Source organism: Loxodonta africana, chromosome 4, assembly GCF_030014295.1.
Source record: "Loxodonta africana isolate mLoxAfr1 chromosome 4, mLoxAfr1.hap2, whole genome shotgun sequence".
Classification (NCBI taxonomy): Eukaryota; Metazoa; Chordata; class Mammalia; order Proboscidea; family Elephantidae; genus Loxodonta; species Loxodonta africana.
This window is the reverse complement of record NC_087345.1, coordinates 117,035,770-117,050,041: the sequence shown is the minus strand read 5'-3', so window position 1 is coordinate 117,050,041 and position 14,272 is coordinate 117,035,770. Positions and strand designations below refer to the sequence as shown.

The window sequence follows — 14,272 nt, the reverse complement described above, 5'->3', positions numbered from 1 at the left end:
CAAAAAAATGCCCTGGCCCAGACAGCTTCACTACAGAGTTCTACCAAACTTTCAGAGAAGAGTTAACACCACTACTACTAAAGGTATTTCACAGCATAGAAAAGGACGGAATACTCCCAAACTCATTCTATGAAGCCAGCATATCTCTGATATCAAAACCACGTAAAGACACCACACACACACACACAAAAAATTACAGACCTATATCCCTCATGAACTTAGACGCAAAAATCCTCAACAAAATCCTAGCCAATAGAATTCAACGACATGTCAAAAAAATAACTCACATTACCAAGTGGGATTCATACCAGGTATGCAGGGATGGTTCAACATTAGAAAAACTATTAATGTAATCCATCATATAAATAAAACAAAAAACAAGAACCACATGATCTTATCAATTGATGCAGAAAAGGCATTTGACAAAGTTCAACACCCATTCATGACAAAAACTCTCAGCAAAACAGGGATAGAAGGAAAATTCCTCAACATAATAAAGGGCATTTATACAAAGCCAACAGCCAACATCATCCTAAATGGAGAGACTCTGAAAGCATTCCCCTTGAGATCGGGAACCAGACAAGGATGCCCTTTATCACCGCTCTTATTCATTGTTGTACTGGAGGTCCTAGCCAGAGCAATTAAGCTAGATAAGGAAATAAAGGGCATTCAGATTGGTAAGGAAGAAGTAAAAGTATCTCTACTTGCAGATGATACAATCTTATACACAGAAAACCCTAAAGAATCCTCAAGAATACTGAAACTAGTAGAAGAGTTCAGCAGAGTATGAGCATAGAAAATAAACATACAAAAATCAGTTAGATTCCTCTACACCAATAAAAAGAACATCGCAGAGGAAATCACCAAATCAATACCATTTGCAGTAGCCCACAAGAAGATAAAATACTTAGAAATAAATCTTACCAGACATGTAAAAGACCTATACAAAGAAAACTACAAGACACTACTGCAAGAAACCGAAAGGGACCAATGTAAATGCAAAAACATACCTTGCTTATGGATAAGAAGACTTAACACTGTAAAAATATCTGTTCTAGTAAAAGCCATCTATAGATACAATGTAAATGTAATTCTGATCCAAATTCCAATGACATTTTTTAATGAGATGGAGAAACAAAGCACCGACTTCACATGGAAGGGAAAGAGGCCCCAGATAAGTAAAGCATTACTGAAAAAGAAGAACAAAGTGGGAGGCCTCACTCTACCTGATTTTAGAACCTATTATACTGCCACAGTAGTCAGAACAGCCTGGTACTGGTGCAAAAACAGATACATAGACCAATGGAACAGAATTGAGAATCCAGACATAAATCCATCCACATATGAGCAGCTGATATTTGACAAAGGCCAGGTAAATGGGGAAAAGACAGTCTCTGTAACAAACGGGGATGGCATAACTGGATATACATCGGCAAAAAAATGAAACAAGGCCCATACCTCACACCATGCACAAAAACTAACTCAAAATGGATCAAAGACCTAAATATAAAATCTAAAATGATAAAGATCATGGAAGAAAAAATAGGGACAATGCTAGGAGCCCTAATACATGGCATAAACAGTGTACGAAACACTACTAGCAATGCAGAAGAGAAACTAGATGACTGAGAGCTCCTAAAAATCAAACACCCATGCTCATCCAAAGACTTCACCAAAAGAGTAAAATGATTACCTACAGACTAGGGAAAAGTTTTTAGCTATGACATTTCCGATCAGTGCCTGATCTCTGAAATCTACATGATACTGCAAAAACTCAACTACAAAAAGACAAATAACCCAATTAAAAAATGGGCAAAAGATATGAACAGGCACTTCACTAAAGAAGACATTCAGGTAGCTAACAGATACATGAGGAAATGCTCACAAACATTGGCCATTAGAGAAACGCAAATCAAATCTACAATGATATTCCATCTCACTGCAACAAGGCTGGCATTAATCCAAAAAAATACAAAATAGTAAATGTTGGAGAGGTTGTGGAGAGACTGGAACACTTATACACTGCAGGTGGGAATGTAAAATGGTACAACCACTTTGGAAATCGATTTGGCGCATCCTTAAAAAACTAGAAATAGAACTACCGTATCTTCCAGCAATCCTACTCCTAGCTAAATAAGAGTCTTTACACGAACGGATATATACACACCTATGTTCATTGCAACACTGTTTACAATAGTAAAAAGATGGAAGCAACCAAGGTGCCCATCAACAGATGAATGGATAAATAAATTACGGTATATTCGCACAATGGAATACTACGCATCGATAAAGAACAATGATGAATCCGTGAAACATTTTCATAACATGCAGGAATCTGGAAGGCATTATGCTGAGTGAAATTAGTCAGTTGCAAAAGGACAAATATTGTATAAGACCACTATTATAAGAACTCGAGAAATGGTTTAAACAGAGAAGGAAATATTCTTCGATGGTATGAGTTGGGGTAAGGAGGGAGGGAGAGGGGTTTTCACTAACTAGATAGTAGATAAGAACTATTTTAGGTGAAGGGTAAGACAGCACACAATATAGGAGAGGTCAGCACAATTGGGCTAAACCAAAAGCAAAGAAGTTTCCTGAGTAAACTGAATGCTTCAAAGGCCAGCAAAGCAGGAGTGGGATTTGGAGACCATGGTTTCAAGTGACATCTAGATCAGTTTGCATAATAAAATCTATTAAGAAAACATCCTCATCCCACTTTGAAGAGTGGCGTCTGGGGTCTTAAATGCTTTCAAGCAGCCATCTAAGATGCATCAATTGTTCTCAACCCACCTGAAGCAAAGGAGAATGAAAAATACCGAAGACACAAGGTAATTATGAACCCAAGAGACATAAAGGGCCTCATAAACCAGAAACTACATCAGCCTGAGACCAGAAGAACTAGATGGTGCCCAGCTACAACCGATGACTGCCCTGACCGGGAACACAACAGAGAACCCCTGCGGGAGCAGGAAAGCAGTGGGATGCAGACCTCAAATTCTCATAAAAAGACCAGACTTAATGGTCTGAATGAGACTAGAAGGACCCCGGTGGTCGTGGTCCCCAGACCTTCTGTTAGTCCAAGACAGGAACCATTCTCAAAGCCAACTCTTGAGACAGGGATTGGACTGGACTATCCGATAGAAAAAGATAATGGTGAAGGGTGACTTTCCTGGGTCAAGTAGACACATGATACTATGTGGGGAGCTCCTGTCTGGAGGAGCGATTAGAGGGCAGGGGGGGTCACAAGCTGGCCGAATGGACAGAAAAATAAAGAGTGGAGGGAAAGAGTGTGCTGTCTCTTTTTGGGGAGAGCAACTAGGAGTATATAGCCAGGTGTGTACAAATTTTTGTATGAGCGACTGACTTGATTTGTAAACTTTCTCTTAAATCACAATAGAAAAATTTTTAAAAAGCTTATATAATTTTAATAATCTCTAAAATGTTTGCTAATTTTTAGAAACTGTTGATGTAAGCTTTTGTTTGATGTGGTTGCCACTAGCTAAATTATGTCCCTGTCTCAGGGATTAAGAGCTTGACTCAGCTGTTAACCAAAAGGTCACCAGTTCGAATCTACCAGCTTCTCCTTGGAAACCCTATGGGGCATTTCTGTTTTGTTCTGTAGGATCCCTACGAATCGGAATCGACTCGATGGCAACGGGTTTGGGTTTTTTTTGGTTTTATCTGAGCCATAACTTGACATAGGAAACTCCATTGAACTCTTCCATTAACTTCCCTATTAAATTAGTGGCTATTAGGTTCTTGGCACCCAGCACTTTATTGCAGCTGGAAGGTGGCTGGGGGACCTGCCCATGCTTTATAGCTAGCTTTTCCTTTGGGTGCCAGGGCTTTTTGTATCACCTGGACTCAAAAATCCTGCATCTCACCCTCACTATGTCCCATCAACATTGCCTGCTCCATAACCTATTCCATCTTCACAAAGGGTAGGCTGCTAGTTAGCTGCCGGCAGGCACTGCATATGTTCCCATTGCTGCTGTGCCAGCTGCCTTCTGGATCTGCTTGACTGCTATGGGGGCAAGGATACCATCATCTGTGTCAGAACTACTTCGAAAGCTGTTATCCGCCTCCATGCTCACTCTTGTGTAAGTTTCCTTAAGAAAGATTTTTCTTTGCCAACCTATACAGAAGTGGTTCCATATTCTGACTGGTATCGCTGCATCCATGTGTACTTGGTGATGAGCAGTCCTGTGTGGACTATGGAGATAGTGACGGAGTTGGAGAGAATTGGAACATATATTGAAGGCAGAGCTAGCAGATTTTTCTGATGGATGGAATCAAAGAGCAGAGAAAGATGGGTGTCAATTATGACTCCTAGGTTTTGACTTAGTGATTAGAAGAAAGACTTCAGGGGAGGAGAGAAACAGGTTTTGTGAGTGGAAATGAAGTATTTGGTTTTAGATACATTTCAAATGCTTATTATACATCCCAGTGGAGCCGCAAGTACCTGCTTGATGTATGAATATGGAGTTGAAAAAGGAGTGGTTAGAACTTTCTCAGCAATAACCATCTCTCAGTAACCTGATAAACAATTCCCATCCATCTGGTTAGAATCACGAGTCTTTTGTTTAAGGTAAGATTTGGACATACTCATGATCACCTGCCTATTTCAATGCTCACAACTGAAATGAAAATTAAAAAAAAAAAAAATCTATGTAAAAGACTTTCCAAGAACTCAGCTTCCTGAAGTTCAGCTATGTGAAATGTGAGAATAAAACCATAGTTCACTACTTCTAAGTCTCCCCCTGTTATGAATTGTATTTTGTCCCCCCAAAATAGGTATTGTTGATCCTAATACCTGTGGTTATAATCCCATTTGGGAATGGGTTTTGTTCTGTTAATGAAAGTATTAGCGTAGGATGTGTCTTAAATCAATCTCTTTTGAGATATAAAAGATTTAAACAAGCAAGTAAGCAAGTAGAGATGGCAGAAGACAGTTGACACAACACGGGAAGATCACCAAGGAGCCAAGGAACAGAAGCTGAAGAGACAAGGACCTTCTCCCAGAGCAGGCACAGAGGGAAAGCCGTCCCCTAGAGCTAGCACCCTGAATTCGGACTTCTAGTCTCCAAAACTGTAAGAAAATAAATTTCTATTTGTTAAAGTCACCCATTTGCGGTATTTCTGTCTTAGCAGCACTAGATAACTAAGACGCCATCTCTCCTTGAATAAAAAAAATTTTTTTTTTTAATCCACCAGTCTCTCCTTGAAAAACCTATGCGGCAGTTCTCTGTCCTATTGGGTTGCTGTGAGTCAGAATTGACTTGATGGCAATGGGTTTGGTTTTGTTTGGTAAGGATGATGAAATCAAGATTTGCTAAAAAAATCTCATCTTAACAATTGAGATAATGCTAAATCTATTTTTAAAAGGCCAAAAAGACCAAAAAAAAAAAAAAAAAAATCCATTGCCATTGATTCCAACTCATGGCAACCCCGTAGGTTGCAGAGTAGAGCTACTCCATAGCAGTTTTGGGCTGTAATCTTTACAGACGCAGATCACTAGGTCTTTCTTCTGCAATGCGGCTGGGTGGGTTTGAGCCACCAACTTTTAGGTTAGTAGCTAAGTGCAAACCATTTGAGCTACCCAGGGACCTAAACCTATATATGCCAGGCCCCAAATCAGATGTTACTGAGGGAGGAAATGTGGTTTTTAGGATGGGAGATGGGAAATTCAAAGGAAAAAATGTTACAGGATGTTCATGATCCATCAGGCTCCCACAGAAAAGCCAAGAGGGCAGTTTAAAACCTGGAATAATGTTACATCAAAACAACAAAAACTGTAGTTCTCTTGGAGCAACAGAGCTCAGAGAGAGGGATCTCGGAGGCTTGTGTGTTATCGCTTTGAGTTGTGAGTCATGTCTTCCACATGCCTCTAAAAATGTTTTTCTTGATCTTTAGCTAGAGTTGATTTTGTGAAAGAGAAATCACAGAACTACAGTGAATACAAATAAAATATTTTAATAAAATATTCAATACAGTAATTCCCCATGGAAACTCTTAAGAAGCGCAAAGCTGGAGGAAGTTATTGTCACTTTTGGAAATCCAGTCCTAAGTAAGGCTAGAAAGTTCTTACCTTCTCTCCAAGCCCTGTTCAGTCTCCAAAGACTCCTTGCCCAATTCTGCCCACATGGCTGCCATGAGGAGGACCAGGAAACCTCTGGGGGGTCGTTATAAAGGGCTAAGTGAATGAACAGATTCTGCTCAGAAGCAGGTAGCACTAAGCAGTTTTTGCGTCTTGCTTCTTACCACATAGCTCTCTTAGGTGCAGGACCATGGAGGAAGGAGAAGGCAGCATACTGGTTGATATACCAAAGGTGTTAATAACATGATTTTGTTTTTTTTCTCCTATTCTACTTGCATTTCCAGAGTGAACAATAGAACACAGAGATCTGTGGTTCAATTAAACATTTCAAACAAAATCATTACTTTGCCAACTTTTCTATTAATATTATTGTAATTCTTATGTTTCTAATTGAGATAAAAGAGAAATATATTATCCTATATGTAATGTAAGCATACCACTGCAAATACTATATATACGAGGCATGATTCCTTCACCTTTAGTGTAATTGTTTATTGATATAAAAAGTCCTGTTCTCTGAATATGAATATTATTTAGTGCATTAAAATGTAGAAACACAAATTTTTGTTTCAGCTCTGGTTCAGTCTGAGAGTGCCCGAAATGAGCCTTCAAAATTCAATAAAAGGCTGTCTCGGGTTTGTCTTGCTGTCATGATTCCGACGTGTTCTGATTTCCCTCTGGAGTCATAAATTGCACTTTTGGTACAATGAGGGAAGAGTTGTTCCTTCGGATGGAGTTGTTCCTTCTCATGGAATTGTTCCTTCGCATGGAATTGCGCTTCCTCAGAGAATTTTGATGGGACAGCTCACTCTTCTGGAGGGTCTGAATAAGGATGGAAGGCTTCTCATCCAGCTCTCGGGCACTACACCGTGGAGCAGCTACTTTGACAGTGTTGCCAAATTTGGAGTAATCCACAGAATACACACCTTCCTCCTCGGTCACAATAGACACAAAGCGGTGGCCCCATTGGATTTCCTCAGCGATGTAGGAGGTTCGTGCTTGTGTTGTAATGCCAGTAGTTTCGACCACTCCTTCCAGAATGACTATGACCTCCAGGTCTTGGTTGACGAGGTCAGTTGCTGAGATATCATACAGGGGGCTACGTTTGTCAATCACATGAGAGATGATCAAAGGGGCCACCAGAAAAATGTTATTACTCTCAATAGGATTATCGACAGGAATGTCCAGTTGGTGAATGGGCACCACCTCCCCTTCAGGTGTGGTTGTTTTCCTGACCACCTGGATGCGTACTGAGGCGCTAATGATCATGCTTTTCCTTAGGTCACCCACTCGGAACATGAAGCACAGCTTGCCATTTCGGACGGCAATCACAGCATGGCGGCTGAAAATCAAAGTCTCCGCCCTTCTGTGAGCCTGAGCTGTTTTCATGAAAATGCAGCCCAACATAACTGCATTGATGATTAAACCTACAATGTTCTGGAGAATCAAAACTGTGATGGCCAGAGGGCATTCCTCTGTCATCATTCTCCCTCCAAATCCAATTGTCACTTGAACCTCAATGGAGAAGAGAAAAGCAGAGGTGAAAGATCTGCAAGGAATGGTATCAGAAAACAATGCCATTAGATCAAATTCTGAGTAATAAATAGCATATCGAGCTGAATTTTTCACTTTCTTCCCTCAAAAGTCATCAAATGCTTTTGGAAATACTAGTCGACTTGCCAGATGCCCAACTCTAAGCACAAGCTCTTTTTGTTGTCGTTGTTTCTGTATGCACACTATCTCCAGCTGTCTAGGATACAATTCTGTTAGTGTTTTCTAGGTCATTAAATGATCAGCCTCCTTGTGCAAAAGCATTAATATGATAAAATAATAAGCATCTTCCTGGTAGACAGTTTCATAAAGTAAACAATGTCTATTTCATGAAGAACTGACACATCATCAGATTGAAAATTATTTGTTAATCTAAATTAAAGTCCATACCATAGAGACTTACCGAACAATATTTTTAACAAGCACTTACTCTTGAATGGTGGAAACCCTGGTGGTGTAATGGTTAAGAGCTATGGCTGCTAACCAAAAGGTTGGTGGTTCAAATCCACCAGGTTCTCCTTTGAAACCCAAGGAAGAAGCTCTACTCTGTCCTATAGGGTCGCTATGAGTCAGTATTGATTCGATGGCAACGGCTTTGGTTTGGTTTTTTTACTCTTAAATGTAAACCCTGGTGGCATAGTGGTTAAGAGCTACAGCTGCTAACTAAATGGTCAGCAGTTCGAATCCGCCAGGCGCTACTTGGAAACTCTATGGGGCAGTTCTACTCTGTCCTATAGGGTCACTAGGAGTTGGAATCAACTCGACGGCAACGGGTTTGGTTTTGGTTTGATTTTACTCTTGAATATTTGTGTTTAAGTAACTCGAGTCATATTGAAAGTAGAACAATGCATGAGCTTTTAACTCTTTGTACTTTTAAAATCATGTTCATTTGCTAATACTTATTGTATACTTTATACAGACAAGGCACAGTTCGTAACATAGAGACTTTACCAAACAATATTTTTAACAAGCACTTACTCTTGAATATTTGTGTTTGACGGAGTCATATTGAAAGTAGAACAGTGAGTGAGCTATTCACTATTTATAACCTTTAACATCAGGTTCATTTACTAATACTGTGTACTTCATACAGACAAGGCACAGTGCTACAAAGTGGCACAAAACCCATCATTCAAAAGTACTAGTATTTTTAATAATAAGGAATATCTTGCCATTGGGAAAGAAAGGTGTTTTCTTATCTAATGTGTCTTCTATGTGATCTAACGGTTACTGAAGTTACTAAAGGAAGAATCTGAGGCAGAGATTGGCAAATGTCTACGTCAATGTCAGCATCATATCTTGAATAAGAACTTGAATCTTCTGAATTCTGGCCAAGTGCTCTGAAAGTGGAAATGGGAAAGGCCAATAAGTGTCAGAATTTCCTTGGGGAGCTTTATTAGAACGCACACCTCCTCCACATCTCAGTGCAGACACTGGCTTGGTAGGGTCAAGGTTGGAACTGGGTAAGACTCTTTGGAAAGCTCTCAGGTGATTCTGATTCAGTCTCACCCCACCCCACCCTTTTGAGTGGCATTTTCATTATCCTTATCATTCATTTGTTCACTTCCTACATTCCAAACACTGCCACAGCTTCTTAATAGAAACAATATTAGTCCTGCCTTCCTCCCCAAACCACAATTTCAAACTTCTCTAAGACAAGCTATGCATAGGCCATCTGTCAAAGTTTCATCAAATGACAGCATTCCTTAATGTCACACACAATGAGTGAGCAAAATTTTAAAACATTTGAATACTTAATATACACAACGCACCTTGCTGGGATGCCAGGAGGGGGTAAGGGAGCAGGCATAAATGACTGTTCTGATTAGCCTTTAAGTGGAGTGTGAAAGTTGCCTTTTCTCTTTCTTTCTTGAATTAAGGATTTATAGGAAACCACATTACTTGCTACTTGCACTAGCTATTTAAAACAAGGTATGCCACATGGTGCAAAACTATGGCAAAGAATAGGAACGGACTCCAGAGGAAGGGCGCAGACACACTGATTTCTAAAAGGAGCCCTGGTGGCGCAGTGGTTAAAGCACTCAGCTGAGAACTGAAAGTTCAGAAGTTCGAACCCACCAGCCGCTCTTTGGGACAAAGATGTGGCAATCTGGTTCTGTAAAGATTTATAGCCCTGGAAGCCCTATGGGGCAGTTCTATTCTGTCCTACAGGGTCGCTATGAGTCGGAATTGACTCAACGGCAGTTGGTGAGTATCATACTAAGCAATGCCAACAGATGAAAGTGTTTAGCTCTTCTTTTGTTCTGGTACAGAGAGTGAGGCTGAATCATAATGAGAGAGGGGAAACAATGCTGCTTTACTTTCTGACTCTGAGAGTCACCTACACTCAGGGGAAAGATAGCCACTGTAAAACGAGAGTGTAGAATGTTGTTTGGAAATGTTGGTGAGTATCTACTTTAAAAAGTTGTTTCTCTTGATGAAGTGGCGGGACATTGAATTTAGGAAAGGAAATTTAAAGAATCATTTTTAGCCATATTTTAAATTCCTTTTGGGAGGGCACAGAGACTTTTCTGTTTCTATATTTTTGGTGACTTTTTTTTTGTAAGGTTTCTTGTGATTAAACTGTATGTTGAGATTAAAGTATCAATGTTGTTGTTAGGTGCCATCCAGTCGATTCTGACTCATAGAGACCCTACAGGACAAAGTAGAGCTGCCCCATAGGGTTTCCAAGGGTGGCTGGTGGATTCAAACTGCTGACCTTTTGGTTAGCAGCCAAGCTCCTAACCACTGTGCCACCGGGGCTCCAAAGTATCAATAAACCAAACCAAATCAAACCGGTTACCTTCTAGTCGATTCCAACTCATAGTGACTCTATAGGACAGAGTAGAATTGCCCCATAGAATTTCCAAGAAGCACCTGGTGGATTAAAACTGCCAAACTTTTGGTTAACTGCCCTAACTCTTAAACACTACACCACCAGGGTTTCTGAAGTATCAATAGTACCACAATATTGAAATAAAATCAGTAAGAATAGAACAACTTTAAAGAGAGCAAGGGGACCTGAATAGAACAACTTTAAAGAGAGCAAGGGGACCTGGTGGAGAAGTGGTTAAGAGCTCAGCTGCTAACCAAAAAGGCCAGGAGTTTGAATCTACCAAGTGCTCCTTGGAAACCCTATGGGGTAGTTCTATTCTGTCCTATAGGGTTGCTGTGAGTCAGAATCTACTCAATGGCGGTGAGTTTTTGTTTTGTTTTGTTTTAAAGGTAGCAAATAATTTTTTTGTAGGAAGGAGCTGCAATTTAAAATGCTAAAATTGCTGTGCTATTTATTTTCAGCATTTATCATAGTTAACTTAATGTTCACATAAGCAGGAGTGCATCTGGGGATTGAATAAACATGCTTCAGGTCACATCTTATTTGAAAAATAAGAGCTAATGGCTTTTAATAACCAGAAGACACTCTAAAGTTCTTTTAAAAAATTATTGGAAGAATATTATTCTTACGTATTTAATAAATTGCTTAATGACTTCATTTTCAAGGAAAAAGGCAATATATTTGTCTTGTGAATAAAATCTGTCATTTATCTTCAACGATTATCTTTTTAGTTTCTTTTATCTCTTTTTACGGAGTGGCTACTGCATATTTGGAGCCCTGGTGGTTAAGAGCTCAGTTGCTAACCAAAAAGGTCGGCAGTTCGAATCTACCAGCTGTTCTTTGAAAACCTTATGGGGCAGTTCTACTCTGTCCTCTTAGGTGTCTACGAGTTGGATTTGACTTGACGGCAATAAGTTTACTGCATATTTACCAACAATTTCTCTTGATATGAAAATGATTCACCAATCCCAGTGTCAGTAAGTATCCTAAAGAGAAATATTATAGAAAATGATATTTGACCTTCAAATACCTGTTGCGTACAGTATTTTAATGGTTTTCTTGGTAACTGATGTTGGGATGATCACCTACATTTTCCTTTGAAACAAAAGTTTGTGTTGAAAAGAAAATAATATTTACTCAATGGTAAAGGCAGTAAGTTGATCAAGTCAATCTGGTATTCTCTCCTCCTGAAATCTGTGGTGTCCTCTCTCTACATACAAATGTTGCTTTCCTCTATGGGATGCTGGCACTGCAGTTACTTAGGAAATGGGAGCATGGACAAGGTCATAGCCTGGGTTTCTGGTTCTTGCAGCGGTATGCTAGCTTTATAAGATTCCACGGTCAGTAAAGCATTCATTCTTTACAGTTTCCTGGCAGTATGGTTCTTGTTCAAGTTTCTTTTCTTTGTGCACTATGTGAATTTGGCACATAATTCAGAAAATGTCCTGGAAATTTTTCCATTATTATTACTATTGTTTTGCTTCAGAGTAAATGTTTTTGCAATAGATATAAATTATCTTTTTCAGTATTCCAACAAAATAAATTAAGATACAGATCACTCCAGCCAAATATTCTTAGATCATCTTAAAATATGAAAAGAGATTCATTGGAAACAAATTCAGTTTACCTGTCTTTGAAATACTAGTAAGAGAAAAAGCAAACGTGAAGTAGTTTAAGAACTGTTCCCTCCTTTTTCTGTTAAGTCTTTGAAAGAAAGAGTCCAACATCACCTCACTTCTATATTATCCCTTCCATGAAAATTTTGGACCAATTTCCATTAAAAAATTTTTTTTTCTAGTTCTGAATCTTAACATAACTTTTAATTTCAGAATCCAGTGCAAGGAATTAGCTGTTAAGATAATCATAATAAAGCAGGGTTTATATCCTTTATATTTATTTCCTTTTTAGTAGATTTTTAATCTAGGACCCTGTCCGACCAGTGCCATCTCCTTTTTCTCACTATTTCTGAAAATGTAATGGATAAGAGACATCAGGGAAAAATATTACCAGCATCTGCATAATAATTTTTGTTGATCAGAAATATTTATTTGTAGACATTGGAATTATAGACAGCAGTTTTTTATGCTGAAAACTAAATGTGTAGGTCGTGTGTGTGTGTAAGTGCTCTGTGTAATTTTTTTGAACCACAACGATTTTTAAGTAACTGGTGTAAAATTTTCAAATCCAAGGGCTTGAAGTTCCACACTTTGAGACTCATTAGCCATAATGCTGCATTTTAAAAGATTTATAACATCTTAGATTATTCTTACTATTTGTTTTGTTTGTTTCTAAAGCAAACCTTTTATTTCACTTTCAATAAGAGAGTGATAGAAGAAAGGCAATATAATATTTTGACTATGCTACGTGCAGTCCTACTGCATTCTTACCTGACATTAGTCACACACACAGTGGACTCCAAACCACTTTTCTCCATTCCACTTTTCTCCATGTAAGCATAGATGTCCCCATGGGCAAAGGCCACCAGCCACCACATGATGGCGAAGAGCAGCCAGCTGCAGAGGAAAGACATGGTAAAGATGACCAGCGTGTGGCGCCATTTCAGGTCCACCAAGGTGGTGAAGATGTCCTGAAGGAAGCGTCCTTGCTCGCGAATGTTCTTGTGAGCCAGGTTGCAGGCCCCGCTCTTGGCGATGAAGCGGGCTTTGGGGAGTCGGTCTCGGATGCGCGGCTTCCGCAGGTTCTCCGCGGCGATGCGCGCCAGCACATACTCTTCGGGGATGATGCTCTTTCTGGCCAACATCGTCCTGCCACCATAGCCAGCCTATCGATCTGCCTCTGACCTGCCTCCTTCCAAGACCCGTCCTCCTGCACAAGGGAAACGATAATTAAAATAATGATACAATAATAATAATATAGACGTTTTTATAGACAGAGGTATAAAATCATTTCCTCACTTCTTCAGTCTTGTATTCAGGGGCATATCTATACATACAAGGTGGCATGCAAAGCTAAAAGTGTGACTTAATTAATCTAAACACGGGTCTGGCTTTTGCTTGAGTTCTGGGATCCCAGAGAAATTGTTACTTAGTCTGAATCGGTAAACTGATTTAATTTTCCTTTTCATTTTCCACACATGTAGCCGTAGTTAAACAAAACCAGGAGCTTTCATGTAAACAGCAGGCTCAGTGATAATTCTCTGAGTTAACCACATCTGTAGATTAGGGCAAGGATACCAGCTCGAAGTGTCAAGGATGAAAATTTAAGGCCAGAGTGCAGTAGGATCTATTTATTAAAGCATTCAGATGATACAGCAATATTAAAAGTACTGAAGGGAAATTCTCTCTCCGTTATTTTTAGAAGTAGGCAAAGAAAAGGCCGTGGACTCTTGCGCAGTGTAAATAACATGTTTAGTGTAATCTGACAAAATAATAAACGATGTGCTATGTAACTTGAACGTTGTGAATAATTATTTTAAATCTGAAGGAAGTCTGAGTTGCATAAAAAAAAAAAAGACAAAAAAGTATCCCATGAAACTCCTAATATTATAACTTGAAAACTTCTTTACAACGAAGGGATCACACGAACAAGAGCCTACAAGCTGCAGACACATAGTAGAATGTTTGAAAAATCCATCCAACACTGCAAACCTATGCTGTGTCTTGCATTTTAAATCATTTGCGGGAATGTGGAAAGCCTCACCCTCCCCTCTCCCGGAGGAGCATTGAAACTTACAGACTCCGGGCAGCGGGCGCGGCGGCTGGACCTTCACACACACGCCGGCCGACCGCCGGCAGGTCCCTTGCTCTCCCATCCCGGCGCGCGGGAGC

At 39.6% G+C, this 14,272-nt stretch overlaps 1 protein-coding gene across 1 annotated transcript; it reads right to left on the bottom strand.

Annotated features, from left to right (window-relative positions):
• Positions 1-6,418: 6,418 nt before the first annotated feature.
• Positions 6,419-13,290, bottom strand: KCNJ8 (potassium inwardly rectifying channel subfamily J member 8). The gene is made up of 2 exons (XM_003405687.4): positions 12,872-13,290; positions 6,419-7,646 (listed from the first exon to the last, which is right to left on the bottom strand). The coding sequence occupies exons 1-2, from the start codon at positions 13,243-13,245 to the stop codon at positions 6,746-6,748; spliced, it is 1,275 nt and encodes a 424-aa protein (XP_003405735.4). The 5' UTR covers positions 13,246-13,290; the 3' UTR covers positions 6,419-6,745.
• Positions 13,291-14,272: the final 982 nt, after the last annotated feature.